General features: G+C 47.7%; 1 protein-coding gene across 1 annotated transcript in view; it reads right to left on the bottom strand.

Annotated features, from left to right (window-relative positions):
• The window catches only part of ABI1 (abl interactor 1), a 212429-nt gene that overhangs the window by 180984 nt on the left and 11757 nt on the right, over positions 1–19688 (bottom strand). The window contains exon 2 of the mRNA XM_030201021.1: positions 19398–19565. Coding sequence (XP_030056881.1) covers positions 19398–19565 — 168 coding nt within the window. The remainder of the gene's footprint in view (positions 1–19397; positions 19566–19688) is intronic.

Below are 19688 nucleotides of genomic sequence, written 5' to 3'. Positions count from 1 at the left end.
TGGTGGACTCTTTCCAAATAAAATGGGCCATGGGTGGTAAGCAATGGAAATTGCTCTGTGAGCCAAGTTTCAAGCATACTGGGAGAGCAAGGTCTGCAATGTTCTCAGGCAATCCAATGAATCTGATGTCATTCTGACTCAACCCATTCTCAAGGTCACCTAACTTTGATGCTTGGACCCGGAGTGGAGATTGTAGCTGGTCCATGAGGTATCTTTAAGGTCTGAGACCTGCTGCTCCTGCTCCCCAGTGCATTTAGAGGCTTCAGCAAGGAGTAAAATTGGCCCAAATTGCGGTTCCACCACTTTGGAAACCACCACTGTAATTTGCAGAAGCTGGGCATTGGAAAATGAGGACGCATCCTCGCACTGTATAGGTGCCATTTGTCTTCACCTCTACAGGTCCTGTCTCCTTTCTTGCCGGTTTTGAAGACACAGAACCAGTTGGGCTGGATAAAAATTTGTCCAGGCACAAGTACTGTGCTCACCCGCCTACTGAGATTCACTGTCCAAAGTAAAGAGTACAACAAAATGGTTTAAGGAAGGGAATCTCTGAAGCCAAGCAGGAACTCGACTGCTCCACTCACAGCATCACGTGGTCTTCTCAACACTGTTTTATGCTGATATAGAGTCTATAGGAAGCTACCACTGCCCCTTAATGACACTTCAACACAGTGGCAGAAAACACCTTAAAACTCACAGTCCTGTCCAGAGGGAAGTAACATGGGAGGGGTGGGGCCAGGAAGTACAAAAGCTCTGGACCCAGCTAGGATGAGATGGCCCACAGGGGAGCAGCAAAGCCCCACTGCATACGTCTCCACCATGTACTTCTGAACTGCAGCCATGGCTCCGAGTTAAACCAAGTTCAAAATGGAATCTTACAGAATTGTATTTATGAACTGACTGGAAGCTGGCCGGTGAATGTTATTTGCTGAGAGACAGTAATGCATGCTGTGGCCTTGCAGAAGCAGGCCATGAGAGGACATTCTTACATCTAAAGACTAATTTATGTTTTCTTCTCTACCTGTGAGCCAAACAATACTCCCCCTACCTGACACCTTTTAATAAAATATTTTCTATTCAGCTTAACCTGCTGTGTGGCTCCACTTTATCCAGGCTCCAGCCCTGCCCTTGTTCATGCTATCACATATGCATACTTTCTCAGTAGTTACAAAAATTTATGCTTCCCAGGTGTTTCCTCCTTATTACACTAAATACAAATTTTAATACAATATTCAAGGTAGCTCCAAATTTTTATGAGTAAAACTGGAGCCCTAAGTATTATATCATCATACATCTGGCTGGAAAACTACTACTACTTAACATTTCTAAAACGCTACTAGGGTTACGCAGCGCTGTACAGTTTAACAAAGAAGGATAGTCCCTGCTCAAAGGAGCTTACAATCTAAAGGACAAAATGTAAAGTTGGGGCAGTCTAGATATCCTGAATGGAGGTATAATGGTTATGTGCCGAAGGTGACATTGAAGAGGTGGGCTTTGAGTAAGGATTTGAAGATGGGCAGCGAGGGGGCTTGGCGTATGGGCTCAGGGAGTTTATTCCACGCATAGGGTGAGGCGAGGCAGAAAGGGCGGAGTCTGGAGTTGGCGGTGGTGGAGAAGGGTACTGAGAGGAGGGATTTGTCCTGTGAGCGGAGGTTACGGGTAGGAGCGTAAGGGGAGATGAGGGTTGAGAGGTAATGAGGGGCTGCAGATCGAGTGCATTTGTAGGTAAGTAGGAGAAACTTGAACTGTATGCGGTACCTGATCGGAAGCCAGTGAAGTGACTTGAGGAGAGGGGTGATATGGGCATATCGGTCCTGACGGAAGACAAAAAAAAACTGTTGACAAAGCACCAAGGAATTCAAGAGGCTTGGACAGATTAGCTTCATCAAAAATATCTGTGTGACTTGCAATAGTCTTACTATATTTTAATCTTAGAGCATAATATGTTCACTTTAAAAAAAAGTCAGTCATCCTTGTTCCTTAGAATTTTTAGCTACTTCCAGGAATTAGCCACAAACAGTCAAGGGAAACACAAGGGTTCTCACTGGAGCCTCCTGATAGGCTTTACAATGCAGCCATTGTTCAGAGTCCTTAACAAACAGTTCATGTATCAGAACTGCTAAAAGCTGCCTTTCCATTCAATACAAGCACTCAAGAGCAAAGGGCGTTACCCTGCTGTTATGAATGCTATATTTTTTCCCCAGCAACTAGTAATTAAATAAAGCAATAGCAGCACAGGAGTGTTACCTACTAGTATTCAAAGCAGTAGCAGAGATTTGAACCAGTCAACTAACAGAACCACTGCCCCAACCTTAGCAAGTTGTAATCCTAAACACACATTTTTAAAAATATGTACAACAGATGACAAATTTGATAGTTCTATGTAGAATATCTGCCTGAATAAAGATATTCGAGATTACATGCTGTTTTAGGGGAAAAAAAGTATAAAAACAGCCCAATGGATTAACCCAATTGATTACCACTATATTTTACATGTGCTCTATTGAACTGATCTACTTTTGGGTAGTCTGACTGAAAAGGGAGGGGCTAATAGACAGATGAACCCATCTTTACCTTATTGTATACAACACTGGAGAGCATCTTTTTTTTTTTTTTTTTTTGGGTCTTCTGTAGGTGTCTGTTGAAAGGAGTGTGATGGATGAGATTGCAAAAACTCCCTTAATAGCTGCATCAGAACAAAGTTTGAGCAGCTAGGCAGGTTAACAGGAGGTTAACAACCACAAGAATATTTGCAACCTGAGCAAATATAAGGAGAAAAGGAAATAACCACAGAAGCCATGTTTACTATTCCCAGCCAATGCAAACTGCCATTCTCTTAGCAATAAAAAAAAAAAACTTTATAGAAACCATGGAAAGTATTTCCAAAACAGGGTTTAGGCAATGTCTGCATACATATGCCTATGGGCACACATAGTAACATAGTAAATGACGGCAGATAAAGATCAAAACGGTCCACCCAGTCTGCCCAACACGATAAACTCATTTTACATGGTATGTGATACTTTTTTTTTTTTTTTTAATATTATTGATGCATGGAAACGTTCATAAAAAAAATTCTTTCTATAACATACTGAGTTGTTACAGCATAGCAAAGTAATACATACTATCTGTAACTGCCTGTAGTCTCCATGACTTTTCCTTCTTTCTCCCCCTCCCCCAGTGTTACCCCCCCAAAACACCAACAACAATAAAAACAAAGCAAATCCCCCCCTAGCCAAACGACCCCTGCCTCCCTCTTCCCCACTACCCCTCCGTCTCACTGTCCGTCCACCATGACATCCTCATCCATGTTGTCCCCCTGCAGGAGTGTAGAAAGCGCCCTCCCCCACAGATCCTGATACTGTCTATGCCCCAAAGAGGTGGTGTACTTAAGCGAGGTGAGAACCCTCCTGCATGAAATTCTTCCACAAGGCTATAGCTGGGGGCTTGGTATCAACCCAAGACCGCAAAATACATTTCTTTACCAGCAGGATAGCCATCAAGATAAACTTGCATTGAGCGTCTCCTAACTCCTGAGCTCGCAGTGAATCCACACAGCCCATCAGCACTGCTGAATATGTCCACTCAACTGCACACTATAAAATATCCTCAATAACCTGCAGCGTTCCTGCCCATAGAGAATGTAAAGATGGACACTCCATAAAGGAGTGCAAAACGATTCCCACGCTTGCCTTGCATTTATTGTACGTTATCATCCCACAATCTTCCCTTTCTCCTTGGTGATGGGAAAATTAGGTTCTTACCTTGGTAATTTTCTTTCCTTTAGTCATAGCAGATGAAGCCATTACGTATGGGTTATGTCCATCAACCAGCAGGGGAGATAGAGAGCACTCAAACTTTCACAGTGCCCTCTTGGCCAGCTAGCTCCACTGCCTCTTCAGTATTTGAAGCTTCCAAAGCAGTATGGCAAACTGCAATGGGAATCACAAGAGCTTTCCTCACAGCGAACGATGGCCCATCACAAGGGCATGAACTCGTAAAGGAGGGAATGCACATCCTCCTGGAGGGAATAAACTCATCCTCCTTATTGTATAAGTGGAGGGGAACACACGCGCCTCCTGGAGGGAATCACACATCCTCCTAAATTTAAACTGAACATGAATCCTGAAGATTGTTTTCCAACTTTCTCCCAAGGAAGGAACTTCAGGAAATTAGAACAGAACCTGAAAAACAGATTCACAGCATACAGACAATTATACAGGGAGGGCTCATGGCTTCATCTGCTATGACTAAAGGAAAGAAAATTACCAAGGTAAGAACCTAATTTTCCCTTCCTTGTCATCAAGCAGATGAAGCCATTACGTATGGGATGTAACAAAGCAATCCCTAGATAGGGTGGGAACAAGCCACACCACGCGCTAGCACTTGTGCACCAAAACGCGCATCCCTCCTGGCAGCCACATCCAGCCTGTAATGTCGGGCAAAGGAGAGCTTAGAAGCCCATGTTGCTGCACTGCATATCTCTTGAAGAGAGAGTGCTCAAGTTTCAGCCCAAGAGGAAAAAATCGCTCTAGTAGAATGTGCCTTAAAGGCTACAGGCGGAACCCTGCCGGCCAGCAGATAAGCTGAAAAGATAGTTTCTTTGAGCCAGCGGGCAATAGTGGCCTTAGACGCTGGAGACCCTCTGCGAGAACCGGATATCAAAACAAACAGATGATCAGAAGTCCTGAAAGAGTTAGTAACTCGCAGATACTGCAGCAGAGTCCTGCGCACATCCAAAAGGTGCAGCTGCCCAAAAGATTCTGGAAACTCTTCCTCTGAAAAAGAGGGCAAGAAAATAGGCTGGTTTAAGTGAAAGGCTGAAACCACCTTAGGCATAAAGGAAGGCACGGTCCGAACCGTGACTCCGGACTCTGAAAATTGCAGAAATGGGTCTCTACAGGACAGCGCCTGGAGCTCTGACACCCGTCTCGCCGAGATTATGGCCACCAGAAAAACGGCCTTCAGTGTCAAGTCTTTCTCCGATGCTCGCCGAAGCGGCTCAAAAGGAGATGCCTGCAGGGTTTTCAAAACTAGCCCCAGGTTCCAAGCTGGACAGGGTGCTCGCACTGGAGGTCGGAGCCGAAGCACCCCTCTAAGAAATCGTGCCACATCTGGGTGAGCAGCCAAAGACATGCCTTCCACCTTACCACGCAGGGAGGCCAACGCTGCCACCTGCACCCGCAGGGAATTATAGGCCAAGCCTTTTTGTACACCTTCCTGCAAAAAGTCCAGAATCGGCGAGACAGGAGCCCGCATTGGAACAATGGCTCTGGAAGCACACCAAGACTCAAACAGGCACCAAATCCTGGCATAAGCCACGGAAGTGGACCGCTTGCGGGCTGGCAGGAGAGTGGAAATAACTTTATTGGAATAACCTTTATCCCTCAATTGCGCCCTCTCAATAGCCATGCCGTAAGACCAAAGCGGCCGGCGTCCTCCATGGCTACCGGTCCCTGAGTCAACAGGCTCGGTACCAGAGGTAACGGCAGAGGAGCCTCCAGGAGCATCTGTCGGAGGTCTGCATACCAAGGTCTCCTTGGCCAATCCGGGGCGATGAGGACCACTTCTCCTGGGTGCAGCCGAATCCGCAAGAGCAGGCGCCCTATCAAGGGCCATGGGGGAAACACATAAAGTAGACCCGGAGGCCAGGGTTGAGCCAAGGCATCCAACCCCGCCGAGCGAGGATCTCTCCGTCTGCTGAAGAAGCACGGGACTTTGGTACTGGCACTTGTCGCCATTAGATCCATCACGGGCTTGCCCCATTTGGCACAGATCTGCAGGAATACTTTGTCTGCCAGATTCCATTCTGCTGGATCGATCTGATGCCTGCTCAGATAATCGGCCTGCACATTGCTCTGACCTGCAATATGAGCTGCCAACAGACACTGAAGATGCAGCTCGGCCCACTGGCAAATCAGTTCGGCCTGCACGGCTAGTGCTCTGCACCTTGTTCCGCCTTGTCGATTTATATAGGCCACCGTTGTCGTGTTGTCCGACATCACTCCGACAGCCAATCCTTCCAGGGTCACTTGAAAGGCCAGAAGCGCCTGAAACACCGCTTTCAACTCTAGGCGGTTGATGGACCACTCCGACTCCTCGGGTGTCCATAGACCCTGGGCATGCTTCCCCTTGCAGTGTGCGCCTCAGCCCTTCAGGCTGGCATCTGTTACCACTAGGCACCAAACGGGGAGCGTCAGCGGCATTCCTCGCCGCAGCATGCTGTCCGAGAGCCACCACTCCATGCTGAGACGGGCCGCAGGGAGCCAAGTAAGTCTGCATTGGTAATCCTGAGAAATAGGAGACCATCTCCGGAGTAAGGAATACTGTAGAGGTCTCAGGTGCGCTCTCGCCCAGGGTACCAGTTCCATCGTGGCTGTCATCGATCCCAGCAGCTGGACAATGTCCCAAGCTCGTGGGTGGGGCATCCTCAGGAGCAGACGGACCTGATTCTGAAGCTTGCACCGCCTTGGCTCGGGTAGGAACACATAGCCCGAGACTGTGTCGGACCTGGCCCCCAAGAACTCTAGAGATTGTGAAGGGGACAGGTGACTTTTGGCCATATTGACGACCCAGCCTAGAGATTGCAGTACTGAGACCACTCTGGCTGTAGCTTGTAAGCTCTCTGTTGCAGAGTCTGCTCTGATGAGCCAGTCGTCTAGTTACGGGTGAACCCTGATACCTTCTCGCCTGAGAAAAGCAGCTACTACCACCATTACCTTCGAAAAGGTTCGGGGAGCTGTGGTGAGGCCAAAAGACAAGGCCCTGAACTGGAAATGTTTTCCCAACACCGCAAACCTCAGAAACTTCTGGTGCGGGGGCCAAATCGGTATGTGCAAGTAAGCTTCTTTCAGGTCTAGAGACGTGAGAAACTCTCCTGGTTGAACCGCCGCAATGACGGAGCGCAGGGATTCCATGTGGAAATGCCGCACTCTCAGGGACTTGTTCACTTCTTTTAAGTCCAGAATAGGGCGAAAGGACCCACCTTTTCGCGGCACCACAAAGTAGATGGAGTATCGGCCGCAGCCTTGCTCAGCGGGAGGCACCGGGGTCACTGCCCCTAACTGAATCAGACCTTGTAAAGTCTCCTCCACCACCGCCCGTTTGACGGCAGAACCGCATCGGGACTCCACAAACACGTCTCTTACTGGGGCGTTGAATTCTATTCTGTATCCATCTCTGATCAGGTCCAGAACCCACTGATCTGAGGAAATCTTGGCCCACTCCTCGACAAAGAGGGAAAGCCGTCCTCCGATGACAGGCATCGAGGAGAGGGCCGGCACACCATCATTGACAGGGTCGCCCCTGAACTCCTGGTCTTGAGCCACCGGCTGCGGAACACTTGTCCGAGCGAAAGGAGTTCCTCTGCTGACCACGGGCACGTGACGTGAACCCAGCAGAACGCCCCGGGCGGTACCTTCTAGCTTCACGGAAGCCAAGTCTGTACGAGGAGTGGACCGCCTGGCCCTTAGAGGAAGGCCTCTGCCTATCTTCGAGCAAGCGCTGGGGTTTTGGATCACCCAGGCCTTTCACAATTTTCTCTAACTCCTCACCAAATAGGAGAAGTCCTTGAAAAGGCAACTTCACCAACCTTTGCATAGAGGCCATGTCCGCTGCCCAGTGTCGTAGCCACAGACGACGGCGAGCCGCCACTGCTACTGCCATTTGTTTAGCCGAAGCTCTGACAAGGTCATAAAGGGCATCAGCCAGAAAGGACAAGGCCACCTCCATCCGCGGAGCCACATCCAAGAAGGGCTCTGCTCCATCTCCGGGCTGAGCCACTGCCTGTTGCAGCCAAGCTAGGCAGGCTCTCACAGCATAACAGCTGCATACAGACGCCCGAACAGTGAGACCTGCAATTTCAAAGGACCGTTTCAACGCTGTTTCCAGCCTACGGTCTTGAACATCCTTCAGGGCAACACCTCCTTCAACAGGGAGGGTAGTTCTCTTTGTCACCGCAGTGACTAGGTCATCCACTGTAGGCATTTGAAAACGAGCCATATGTCCCTCACGCAGAGGGTATAACTGCCCCATAGCCTGGAAACTCTCAAAGGTCCCTCGGGGTCAGCCCACTGAGCCGAAACAAGCTCTAGGATGGAGTCATGCAAAGGGAAGGCCCGAGCAGCTTTCTTGGTACTAGCCATCCTGGGATTACCCGAGGAGGCCATGCCACTGTCAGGATCTTCAATTGAGAGGGCCTGCAGGGTATCTGAAATAAGCGCTGGCAGCTCATCACAGTGGAAAATCCTCACCGCGGAGGGATCATCCAGATCCTGTGGTAAATCCGCACCTGACTCCTCAGACCAAGAACGTCTGTCAGAGTTCTCCGAATCCTCACACCCCGACCACGGGGGGGGAAAAAGGTGCACCACAATCTGAAGGGAATTAACCCTTCTGCGCTTATCTATAGGCCAAGCATCCGGGAAAAAAGCCTCACTGGGCAGTCCCAGGCCAGAATCCATCGGGGGGGGGGGGCAATCAGAGGAGCCTCAGGCGACCCTTGAGGGAGGGCTCTTTTCATCATGTATGCTTTATGCAGCAAAAGCACAAAATCCGGGGAGAAAATCTCACCCTGGGCACCCAAATCCTGTCCGGTGCTAGCCACTCCTGAAATAACCTCATCTCGAGGTGCCCCACCCGGCTCAGGTCTCTCCGTGTCCACGGAGGCCGCGCCATGCGGTGTAAGCAAAATGGCGCCCGCTGCCAGCTCAGAGCGGGAAGAAACATCGCTCGCCATGCTCGGGCCGGCTCCTACGCCAATACAGCACGATGTACAGAACCCTGCTGCTGATTTGCGCTTGCCACAAGTGGAACAGCGCTTTACATTGTCCGCAGCCATCGCCGAAAAACGGCGGTAAAATCCAAAATGGCGGTTCGCGCCAAAATCGCCCCGATCGCGGGCCCACCCCGGAGGAGTTGGAAAACACTCTTACCTCAAAGGATCTAGTGTACAACTACGATCCTGCTGAAAATCAGGTCAAAAACCTCTGTTCCAGCGTCTCTGCGTTTAAAAACGCGACGCGACTTTTTTTTTTTTTTTTTTTTTTAAGCTGTGAGGAAAGCAGAGGTATTGAAGACTCCGGAGGCTCAGATGAGTGGGAAAGGCAGGGAAAGGGCGAACCTATATGCCTGCATCCACTGTTGGTGGGTAAGGACAGGGAAAGCAAGGCAATATGTCCACATCCACAGAGGTATGGGTAAGGCAGGGAAAGGGCTAACCTATGTGCCTTTAAAGTGAAGCTGCTATAGCCTCCAACACCCCGGTTAACAACTGGCAAGCCAGGAACCACCTCCCGGCAGATTTCTCTGGAGCTCGAACAAGCTGCAGCCACCCTGCTAAGGGAGATAGAGAATACTGAAAAGGCAGTGGAGCTAGCTGGCCAAGAGGGCACTGTGAAAGTTTGAGTGCTCTCTATCTCCCCTGCTGGTTGATGGACATAACCCATACGTAATGGCTTCATCTGCTTGATGACAAGGAAGTGCACTTTGTATAAGATGCTATACTGAATATCCTGCAGAGCAGCATTTGGGGTAACCCTGTAAAGGCCATCAGATACCTCTCCCAACCTCTCCTTAGAAACACTCTCGCCTGTGTCCACACTCCATATCTCTGCTAACGGTGACATGTGACAAGCCTTTTTAGTGTCCCGAATCAATCGTTATCACTGTGATAGCCTGTTGAGGTGGGAAGGTATTTGCATAAAGATTTTATCCCATTGCGTAAATCACACTAACAACCGATGCCTCCGTTCCTCCCTCAATACATAATCCCTCACTTGAAGGTAGGCAAAAAATTGAGGATTAGGGATCCCCCAAGCCCCCCTAACCTGATCAAAAGACTGAAATGTGTCCCCTCCCAATTGCCTAAACTGTTCCCCAGTTGCAACCTTTCCCCCTCCAAGCCTGAAACACTGACGTGCCCATCCCCGCAGGGAAATCATCATCTCCTGATGTCAGAAATGGGCTAGGACCCTTAACCGTCCCTCCATGTCCTCTCCACCACTTCCAAGCCCGCTGCAGTGCCAACATATACGGGTTTCCCCTCCCAGTTCCAGCCCCCCACTCCAGTTTCTAAGACCACAAATGGATCATTATGACCACACCAGCTCCCCCAAAAGTCAACCGGGGCAAAAAATCCCGTTCCCGAATGTATCTCCTGGATCCAACGCATTAAAGCTGCCACATTATAGGCCCTCAAGTCCGGCAGCCGAAGGCCTCCTTGCTTTCTATCATGGGTTAGCTTCGCATAGGAAATCCGCGCCCGCTTCAAATGCCAAATAAAAGTTCCCACCAGTCCCCGAAACATGTTCTCCTCAGACTTGCGGACCCACAGCAGAAGCATCAAGTGGATAGAGTACCTTCGGGAGCAGTACCACCTTGACCAAAGCTATGCGGCCCATGAAGCTCACTGGGAGGTCTTTCCATTGATGACAAAGCTTTTTAACCACTTCCAGCCAGTGACATTTCTCCTATATATTCATGTATGATCTGCACTTATGTAAACTCCCAAATATTTAATGCCCTCCCGAGCCCAAGTCAAAGGGAAGTCCGGTAGTGTCTTACTAACACACGGATAACTAATAGGAAGTGCTTCTGACTTCCCAAAGTTAATGCTAAGGCCAGAGAACGCTCCAAAATCCCTGAAGATATCCATGACTCGTGGCAGTGTGGTGGAAGCATCGTCTAGTAACAAGCGCATGTCATCTGCAAATAAATTAATCTTGTACTCCCCCCCACTGAAACCCCTTTTAAGGTTGGGTCTTGCTGAATTCTGTTTGCTAAAGGTTCCAATGTTAGTATGAACAACAGGGGGGATAGGGGGCAGCCCTGCCTAGTGCCTCCCTTAAGGGACAGCGTTTCTGTAAGAACATCATTGATAATGATTTGGGCAGTTGGGTTGCTGTAGAGGGCCCTAATCCAGCTCAGAAAAGCCCCCTGGACCCCCTAACGCTGCAGCACCCAGAACAGATATTCCCACACCACCTTATCAAATGCTTTCTCTGCATCGAGGCTTGCCAAAATTGTGTACCCTGCCTCCCACTCAAACAGGATGTGGCTTACTTTTAAGATATTAGCAGATGCAAATCTCCCCTGGACAAATCCCACTTGATCCGCGTGCACCAAGTATACCAGAGTTTGATTTGTCCTTGCCTTTCTCAGGGCACAGATCGTAAAAGTCTGCCCAGCACTATTCCTGTACTAAAAGTTCTGAATCTAATATTGAAGCTCCTTAAAATTTACACTCCAGCCCAACAGGGCGCAGATCGTAGAAGTCCACCCAGCATTGGTTTTACTCTTCAATTACCGGTGTCACCACCCAATCTCTGCTAAGATTCCGTAGATCCATTCCTTCTAAACAGGATTCCTTTGTGTTTATCCCACGCATGTTTGAATTCCATTACCGTTTTCATCTCCACCATCTCCCACGGGAGGGCATTCCACGTATCTACCACCCTTTCCTGAAAAAATACTTCCTGACATTACTCCTGAATCTGCCTCCCTTCAACCTCAATTCATGTCCTCTAATTCTACCACTGTCCCGTCTCCAGAAAAGGTTCGTTTGCAAATTAATACCTTTCAAATATTTGAACATCTTTATCATGTCACCCCTGTTTCTCCTTTCCTCCAAGGAATTCATGTTCAGGTTGGCAAGACTCTCCTTGTACAGTTTGCAATGCAAATCCCATACAACATTTGCAACTTTTCTTTGCATCACTTCAGGTCTTTTTACATCTTTAGCAAGATATGGCCTCCAAAACTGAATACATGGAAAGCCTGTGAAGGAATCTGTGGGACCATTGGATCATTAAGGCGTAAAAGAAGCACTCAGGGAGACACGGTCATAGCAGAGAGACTGAAAGAATTCTCTGCTTTGTCTTTACCAAAGAAGAAGTAAAAGATTTAGTTTCAAGAGTGATGATGATGAGGAACTTAAAGAGATCTCAGTGAACATGAAAGATGTACTGAGCAAGATTGACAAATTGAAGAGTAGTAAATCACCAGGACTGGATGGTATACACCCTAGAGTAGTGAAAGAAAACCTTTTTTCCCCCGAGGGAAATTTTCTGCAACCTGATACAATCAATGGTAATGAGCCACGCAGGTTACTGCAATGGAATATATGCAGGATGTAAAGAACAACTCACAAAGAAACTCCAGACAGCCAGGCTGATATTCGGTAAATCACGTTTTTTAAGTACCAAACCCCTTCGAGAAAAACTTAACTGGCTCCCAATCAAGGAATGTATCACCTTCAAAATCTGCACCTTGGTCCACAAGATTATCTATGGTGAAGTCCCAGAATATATGGTAGACCTGATTGATCTCCCAACCAGAAACAGAACCAGAGCATCACGTACCTACTTGAATCTCCACTACCCAAGCTGTAAAGGACTCAGATACAAACTAACCTATGCATCCAACTTCTCCTACATAGGCACACAATTGTGGAATACACTGCCAAAGACTGTGAAATCAATCTACGACCATCTAAACTTCAGGAGATCATTAAAGACCTACCTATTCAGAAAAGCATTCCCCACCGACCTAAGCTAGATGCCTCTACTCTGCAACACAGCAAAACCATAGACTGTATTGGACATTATATATTACTTCCTATCTTCGATCCCTAGGCACCTGAATATACTAACCTTACCCGACCCTAATATCAAATTGTATTTGTTTCCATACCAGTCTTGGCGATCGCCTTACAGTAAGATGTAAGCCACATTGAGCCTGCAAATAGGTGGGAAAATATGGAATACAAATGCAACAAATAAATAAAATAAAGAAACCAAACATAAAATTGCTGATCTGCTGTTAATAATCTGTAACCCGTCATTAAAATCATCCATACTACCTGAAGATTGGAAGGTTGCCAATGCAACGCCAATTTTTAAAAAGGTTTCTGGGGTGATGTGTGAAATTACAAATCAGTAAACCTGTCATAAGTGCCGGGCAAAATAATGGAAACTATTAAAGAATAAAATTACTGAACACAGACAAACACATGGCTCCCGAGAGGGGGGGCAGGGGTCAAAATTCCCCAGGGCCCGGCATCCAAGAAGTCCTGCCTGGTGCTAGCATTGCTCTCCTCCTCCCATTTGCGGCACCGCCGCAGAGTACTTCCTTCTTGCCGTGTCCAAACAGCCTCTTTGGATGCGGCAGGAAGGACTCCGCTCTGCGGCACTGCCACGCACAGGAACAGGAAAACCATGCTAGCGCCGGGCCTTGGGGAATTTTGACGTGCACAGTGACAGGAGCAGGATAAGTGGGGCAGACCTGGAGGGGGACAGGCCCATCCGGAGGGGGGATGGGCCTGGGAGGGTGTTTGCCCCGGGCCCGACTTTGTCTCTCGGCAGCCCTGGGCAAACATGGCTTAATGGGACAGAGTCAACAAGAATTCAGCTAAGGGAAGTTTTGCCTCACTTCTTTGAAGGCGTGATTGAAGGCATGCATGCACTAGTTTCCTTAAAAAAAAAAAAAAAAAAAACTTTGTGCATAACAGACACAAAATGTAAAAACCTAGTTTAGAGAATTGTTTCACAAATTACTTTCATACACTATAGGGCTGAAAAAATATCATTGGGTACCAGGTAGTTTGGATCTCTAAAACGTAATGCCTGACACTGTTTTGTACCACCAGCTTAGGCCCTTCAAGTAAAGGTGTCATTGAGCTACATGGAAACAAGGCAGGCATTGGAAGAGGCTGTCAGGATGGAGAAAAGGGCTGGATGAAAATATTTGGAGAGGGGTGAGGATGGCCAGACAACAAAATAAGCAAAATGCTCCTTGAATAGCCCAAAATGAAATGAAAAACTAAGGAAGAGGAAAATGTTTTTCCTGGTTATTTTTCTCATAATATATTCTAGCCACTAGTGGCGTAGCTACGTATTTAACAAACCAACTGTCACATTTTCAAAACTGGGTTTGTGAGCCCTTGGACCACTGCCGAGGAGGGGCAGTGGCAGGCAAAACCACCCCACGCTAGAGACAGGGCAGATCTCTGACAGTTAGGCTTCACTGCACCTGGCCACTTTTCACCAAGAGTTGAGCTCCAGGCTTCAGGTGGCCGGCAGGACTTACTGGACAGGGCAGGACTGGGTAACAGCTAGGCAGCACAGGGACAGCAATGCAGGGAAAGGATAGGCTAAAGGACAGGACTGAAAGCTGCGAGCAGCCACTGAAACAGGGAACAAACACAGCTAGACAGGAGACAACTGAAAGCTGCAAGCAGCCACTGAAGCAGGGAATAAACACAGATAAACCCAGAACTAGGCAAAGACATACAAACAAGACACAAGACTGGGAAACAAGCAATACAGTAAACAAGCAATACCCTAAACTAAACATAGACTAACTAGAACAGGCAAGACTAGAACGAGAGGACATGAAATGAGATTGAAGGGGGGCAGACTCAAGAAAAATGTCAGGAAGTATTTTTTCACTGAGAGAGTAGTGGATGCTTGGAATGCCCTCCCGCGGGAGGTGGTGGAAATGAAAACGGTAACGGAATTCAAACATGCGTGGGATAAGCATAAAGGAATCCTGTGCCGAAGGAATGGATCCTCAGGAGCTTAGTCAAGATCGGGAGGCGGGGCAGACTTATACGGTCTGTGCCAGAGCTGGTGGTGGGCAGCGGGACTGGTGGTTGGGAGGCAGGGATAGTGCTGGACAGACTTGTACGGTTTGTGCCAGAGCCGGTGGTTGGGACGCAGGGCTGGTGGTTGGGAGGTGAGGATAGTGCTGGGCAGACTTATACGGTCTGTGCCAGAGCCGGTGGTTGGGAGGTGGGGATAGTGCTGGGCAGACTTATACGGTCTGTGCCCTGAAGAGCACAGGTACAAATCAAAGTAGGGTATACACAAAAAGCAGCAAATATGAGTTATCTTGTTGGGCAGACTGGATGGACTGTGCAGGTCTTTTTCTGCCATCATCTACTATGTTACTATGTTACTTCAGGCAAGAACTAGAGCAAGGAAACAAACTCAGGCTGAAGTGCAAAAGCACCAACACACCAGGGCCTTAGACGCAATGCAAAGGCAAAGGCAGAGAGGTTCCAAATGGCTAATAAGCCCAGCAGCAGCTGAGGCTTCAGCTGCAGCAATCACCAGGCAGCTACGGGTGCTGATCAGGGACAAACAAGAAGAGTAAATCTGGCAGCCTGGAAGATTCGGACTGGGCTAAAGTCTGGAACGGGCAGGAACAGCAAGACAGTCTATAGCAGTTCATAGCAGCCACCGGTTCTGGCCACCAGAGGGCGAGGTGAGCACAGACGTAACACCAAGCATGGTATCATAACCCTTTACAAGGCAGTTCCAAATCAACTGGAGGCCTAAAAAGGGAAGTAAAGTGAAATTTGGACTTGCATATTAATTTCCTTTCCTTGAGTCCTGTCAGACCAGTCCAGAACCCACCCATAAAGTCACCCTGAAAGGAGTCTCAGCTGGGAGAAAGACATGATCTGAGCCAAAAGGTACAACATGCAGGTCTATCTTTTTTTCAGAACTCTTCTATAACGTTTTTCATAAAGATAAGCAAGGTGGTTTAGAGTCAAAATGAAATAAAAAAAAACAGAGTATTAAGAGCAGACGGACCAGATGGGAGCAGTCTTTAGCTCCTTCTTTAATGTAGTATAAGATGATTCATTTAATTAATAAGCTAGGAAGGGAGTTCCAGAGGTAAGGTACAAGGAAAAGGCAAATGACAGGTTCTCAGGTTGACTTCTCCTGGCATAAGGAAGATTTGCAAGGTAAAAGGGAATGCCTATAGGGTAATTTACAGGGTTTGGGTTTTTTTTTTTTTTTTGAGGGGGGTTGCTTTGTTTTTCTGTGGGGTAGTTTGCAGGAGGCAGATTTAGGGTAGGGCAATTTGGGAACACTGTACCAATTGCAGGGGATATATTTGGGTGCAGGTGCAATACTCTGGGTGGTATGGCAGTTGCAGGGTATGGGGATTGTGCAGTTATGTTTCAATCATTTTTATTGATAGCAGGTAAATGAACAGTGTACAATTTTGCTCGGTTCTTTTAAGGAATTAGCATATTAAGAACTCTTCTAACAAAGGATGTGCTTCCAACATATTCTATCCCACCCCCCCTTCCCATACCCCCCTCTCCCCCCCCCCCCTCTCTCGAACCCTTTCTCCACCCCTCTCCCACCCCTATAAACCTACTATACAAGCACAGGTATTCAAGTCTTCTCATCTTCCTACACAGTCTCTCAATTTAGAATTCTACTTCTTGCTGCTGGTTGTAAGGTATCTCAAAAATTCGCCCAGGTTATTTTCCAGCTTTCTGCCCTCCACAGAGGAAAGATCTGTAATTCCACATCGTTCCAATTTCAAAAGCTCAATCATGTGTGCCCTCCAGGCCCCCAAGGAGGGGCCCCCGCTTTCTCTCCAGTTCAGCAGGATGGTCTTTTTTCCGACCAGCACTGCTCTATGAAGAAATGAGTTTAGACCTGGAGCGGCAAACCCTGCACACTCGTATCTTCCAAACAGCAGCAGTGGTTGTCTCTGTATAGTGCTGCAGCCCCAATACCGTTTGGTCTCAGCTAATATTTGAGACCAAAATCTCACAACCCGAGGGCAAGACCAGAACATGTGCCCAAGTCCGGCTGAGGTCTGGTCACAGCGAGGGCAGGCTCCAGTGCCCCCAAACCCCGCCTTGGACGCTCTGGCTGGTGAAATGTAGAGCGAACTTATATTGTAATTCCCAATATCAGGTGTATACTGAGGTATGTAAAGCAAAGGACAAGGTGGTCTGCAAAATCTCATCCGATACTTCCGCTGCCAGGTCTGTCGTCCATTTCTGCGCTCTGCCTCGATAGTCAATGTCCTCTGTGGAGTCTTGAAGATATCTGTGGTGAAACCTCAAAGGCACTGTGTTCTGAGCCCCCAGTGTCAGTGCTGTGTTCAACATATCTTGCACGTCCTCACTCAAGTTAGTCCATCCTAATTTTACCATGTAATGCTGGATCTGCAAGTGCGCAAATTGGTCCGTCCCGGGCAGATTAAATTCTCTTTGCAACCCCTGGAAGGGCCGCACTTTACCTTCATCTGACAGCAGCTGGCACAGATAATGAATCCCTTTCCTCCACCAACGGGCAAATACCACTGAGGATGATCCTTCCGGGAAATACGGGTTGTGAAACAGAGGTAAAAAGGGTGTTGTAGTCCATTTAAACCAATGTCTTTTGCAAAGCCACTTCCAAGCTGCTCTTGCTGACAGAACTAATGGATTGTTTCCAAGCTTGGTTGTGACTCCCTTGCCAGATGGGAGAGAGAGTGCCTGCTCCAATTGTGTGTTCGAAAATTCCTGATGCCCTGTTAACCAATCTCTGATATGCCTCATCGAGCATGCTATTGTCAAGTATCTTATATTAAGTAGACCCATCCCACCGTGGTCCTTCGGTTTGTGTATTACATGCAGAGGGAGCAGAGGCTTTTGCCCTCTCCACAGAAACACCTGTATCAATTTATTAAGAGCCAGCTCAGCTCCTCTCTCTAAGTATAAGGGCAGCATTTGGAACAGATAGAGCCATTTAGGGACTATCATCATGTTAACTAGTCCTATGCGACCTGATAAAGAGAGTGGACAGGTACCCCAAAGATGTAACAGACGCCGTGTTTCCGTCAGAGCTGGGACTACATTCTTCTCATATAATAGCCCCAGATCAGAGGGAATGACCACACCCAGGTACCAAATCTGACCTTCCGCCCATTGCGGTGGGAATAAATCCTTCCAATCATGCCGCAGCCCCTGGTCCAAAGGCAGCGCCAGTGATTTGGCGAGATTTAATTTAAAGCCCGAAAGCCTACCATACCTTTGAACCGTGTGCAGGAGGTGCCCTAGAGATGTCTGAGGATTACTCAGGAGTAGCAACAAATCATCGGCATATGCCAGCACCTTGATCACGTGTTTATGGAGTCTGATCCCCTGTATTTGCTCATGTGTTCTGATCTCGTTCAGCAAGGGCTCCAGGGACAACAAAAATAACAGCGGGGACAGTGGGCAACCCTGTCGTGTCCCTTTCCGAATCTCAAACCCTTCTGTTCTTATCCCATTGACTAATACCATGGCCTGGGGGTCAGTGTATAGCGTAGTGACAGCCTACAAAAACCATCCCGTGAGACCTATCCACCGTAGAGTCTCAAACAGAAAGGGCCACAACACCCGGTCAAATGCCCGTTCTGCATCAAGGCTCACCGCCAGTCTTTGTGATTTTGTGTCAGTATCAGCTAAAATGGCCAGGATAAGTTTGCGCACATTGAGGACTGACTGACGTCCCCCGACAAATCCGGCCTGGTTCTCCTCCACCAGCTGTGATAGTAATGGGGCCAGCCTGTCTGCTAAAATCCGAGACAAGAGCTTGGCCTCCAAGTTAATCAATGAGATTGGTCTGTAAGAACTAGGTTGCAGTGGATCTCTCCCTTTTTTTGGTATTAAGCTTATGAGGGCCGTGTTGGCATGCAGTGGGAATCGGCCTGTCTCTACAACTTCATTAAGGTACTCAGTTAGGGGTCCCAAGATCTGCAGCTTCAACATCTTATAGAATTCACCGGAGAGGCCGTCGGGTCCCGGTGCAGAGTGCATCTTCAGTGCGCTTATTGCTTTTTGAAGTTCTTTTGCCTCTCGGTTTATTTAGGGGGTCTAAATGCTCTAAGGGAATCTTCCCCATGTTAACTGTGTCCAAATATGCTGTTATGGCCTCTTTAATATCTCCCTCGTTGTCCTCTCCTTTATACAAATGGGCAAAATGTTGTTGAAATATACGCGCTCTCTCGTCTGGATTATTGGTGATCCCCCTGATTGCCTGCATATCGCTGCAATGTAATGGGGCTTCCGTGTGCCTTTCACCAGCCTCGCTAGCAACCCTCCCGCCTTATCCCCAAATTTACACAATCTATATTTTCTAAACAACAGGGAGCGTGCCGTGCATTCCTGAAGTAAACTATTCAACGCTGGTTAGTTACTCCTAGCTCCAAGGACAATTTAAGCATTCAATCATATGACTTAAGATCTCAGGCCAGGAACTGAACTAAATTCAAAAGAGAAGTATGTGCACTGGACTGCTGTTGGTTAACACCCTTGAATGGAAGAAGGAAACCCAAATCCAAATAATACACCTAGAGTCAAGTGCATCACTTCCTTTTTTAAATCCCCACACATACTGGAAACAAATGTGTAAGGATGGGGTAGCGCAATCACTTCAGACCCTGATCAGAGAGTCTGAATCTAAAACAGCACTATAGAAGAGTTGGAGGCAGACCTGGAAGAGGCTGTGCGCTATCAGTAGTTCCTGCTGTCGGATGAGAAGAACAAAACTTTGAACGACTCAACTCAAAAAATATCCCACATAACGTTATCCCTTAAGACACTCCATTTTTAACCCTACCTGGGAGATATGGTTGATGGATGATTCCATTCTCCGCAGCTGGGATGCTTGAATATCCAGAAGCTGAAGCACATTGTTGGCCAAGGCATTGATCTGATAAGCAACGCTGGCTAAAGACTGAGTTGTATATGCTTTTGTTTCTTCTAATGCTTTTCTTTTATCAGGAGCCTGCAATGACAAAAAGTTTTAAAGGGATAATGTTTCCATAATTATTGATTTTAACTAGTCAATGTAACAAACTTGGTATACATTTTTAGAAAAGTACAGCACAGTAAGTTGCAAGAATATAAA

Source organism: Microcaecilia unicolor, chromosome 1 (assembly GCF_901765095.1).
Source record: "Microcaecilia unicolor chromosome 1, aMicUni1.1, whole genome shotgun sequence".
Taxonomy (NCBI): Eukaryota; Metazoa; Chordata; class Amphibia; order Gymnophiona; family Siphonopidae; genus Microcaecilia; species Microcaecilia unicolor.
This window is presented reverse-complemented; position numbering and strand designations above follow the sequence as displayed.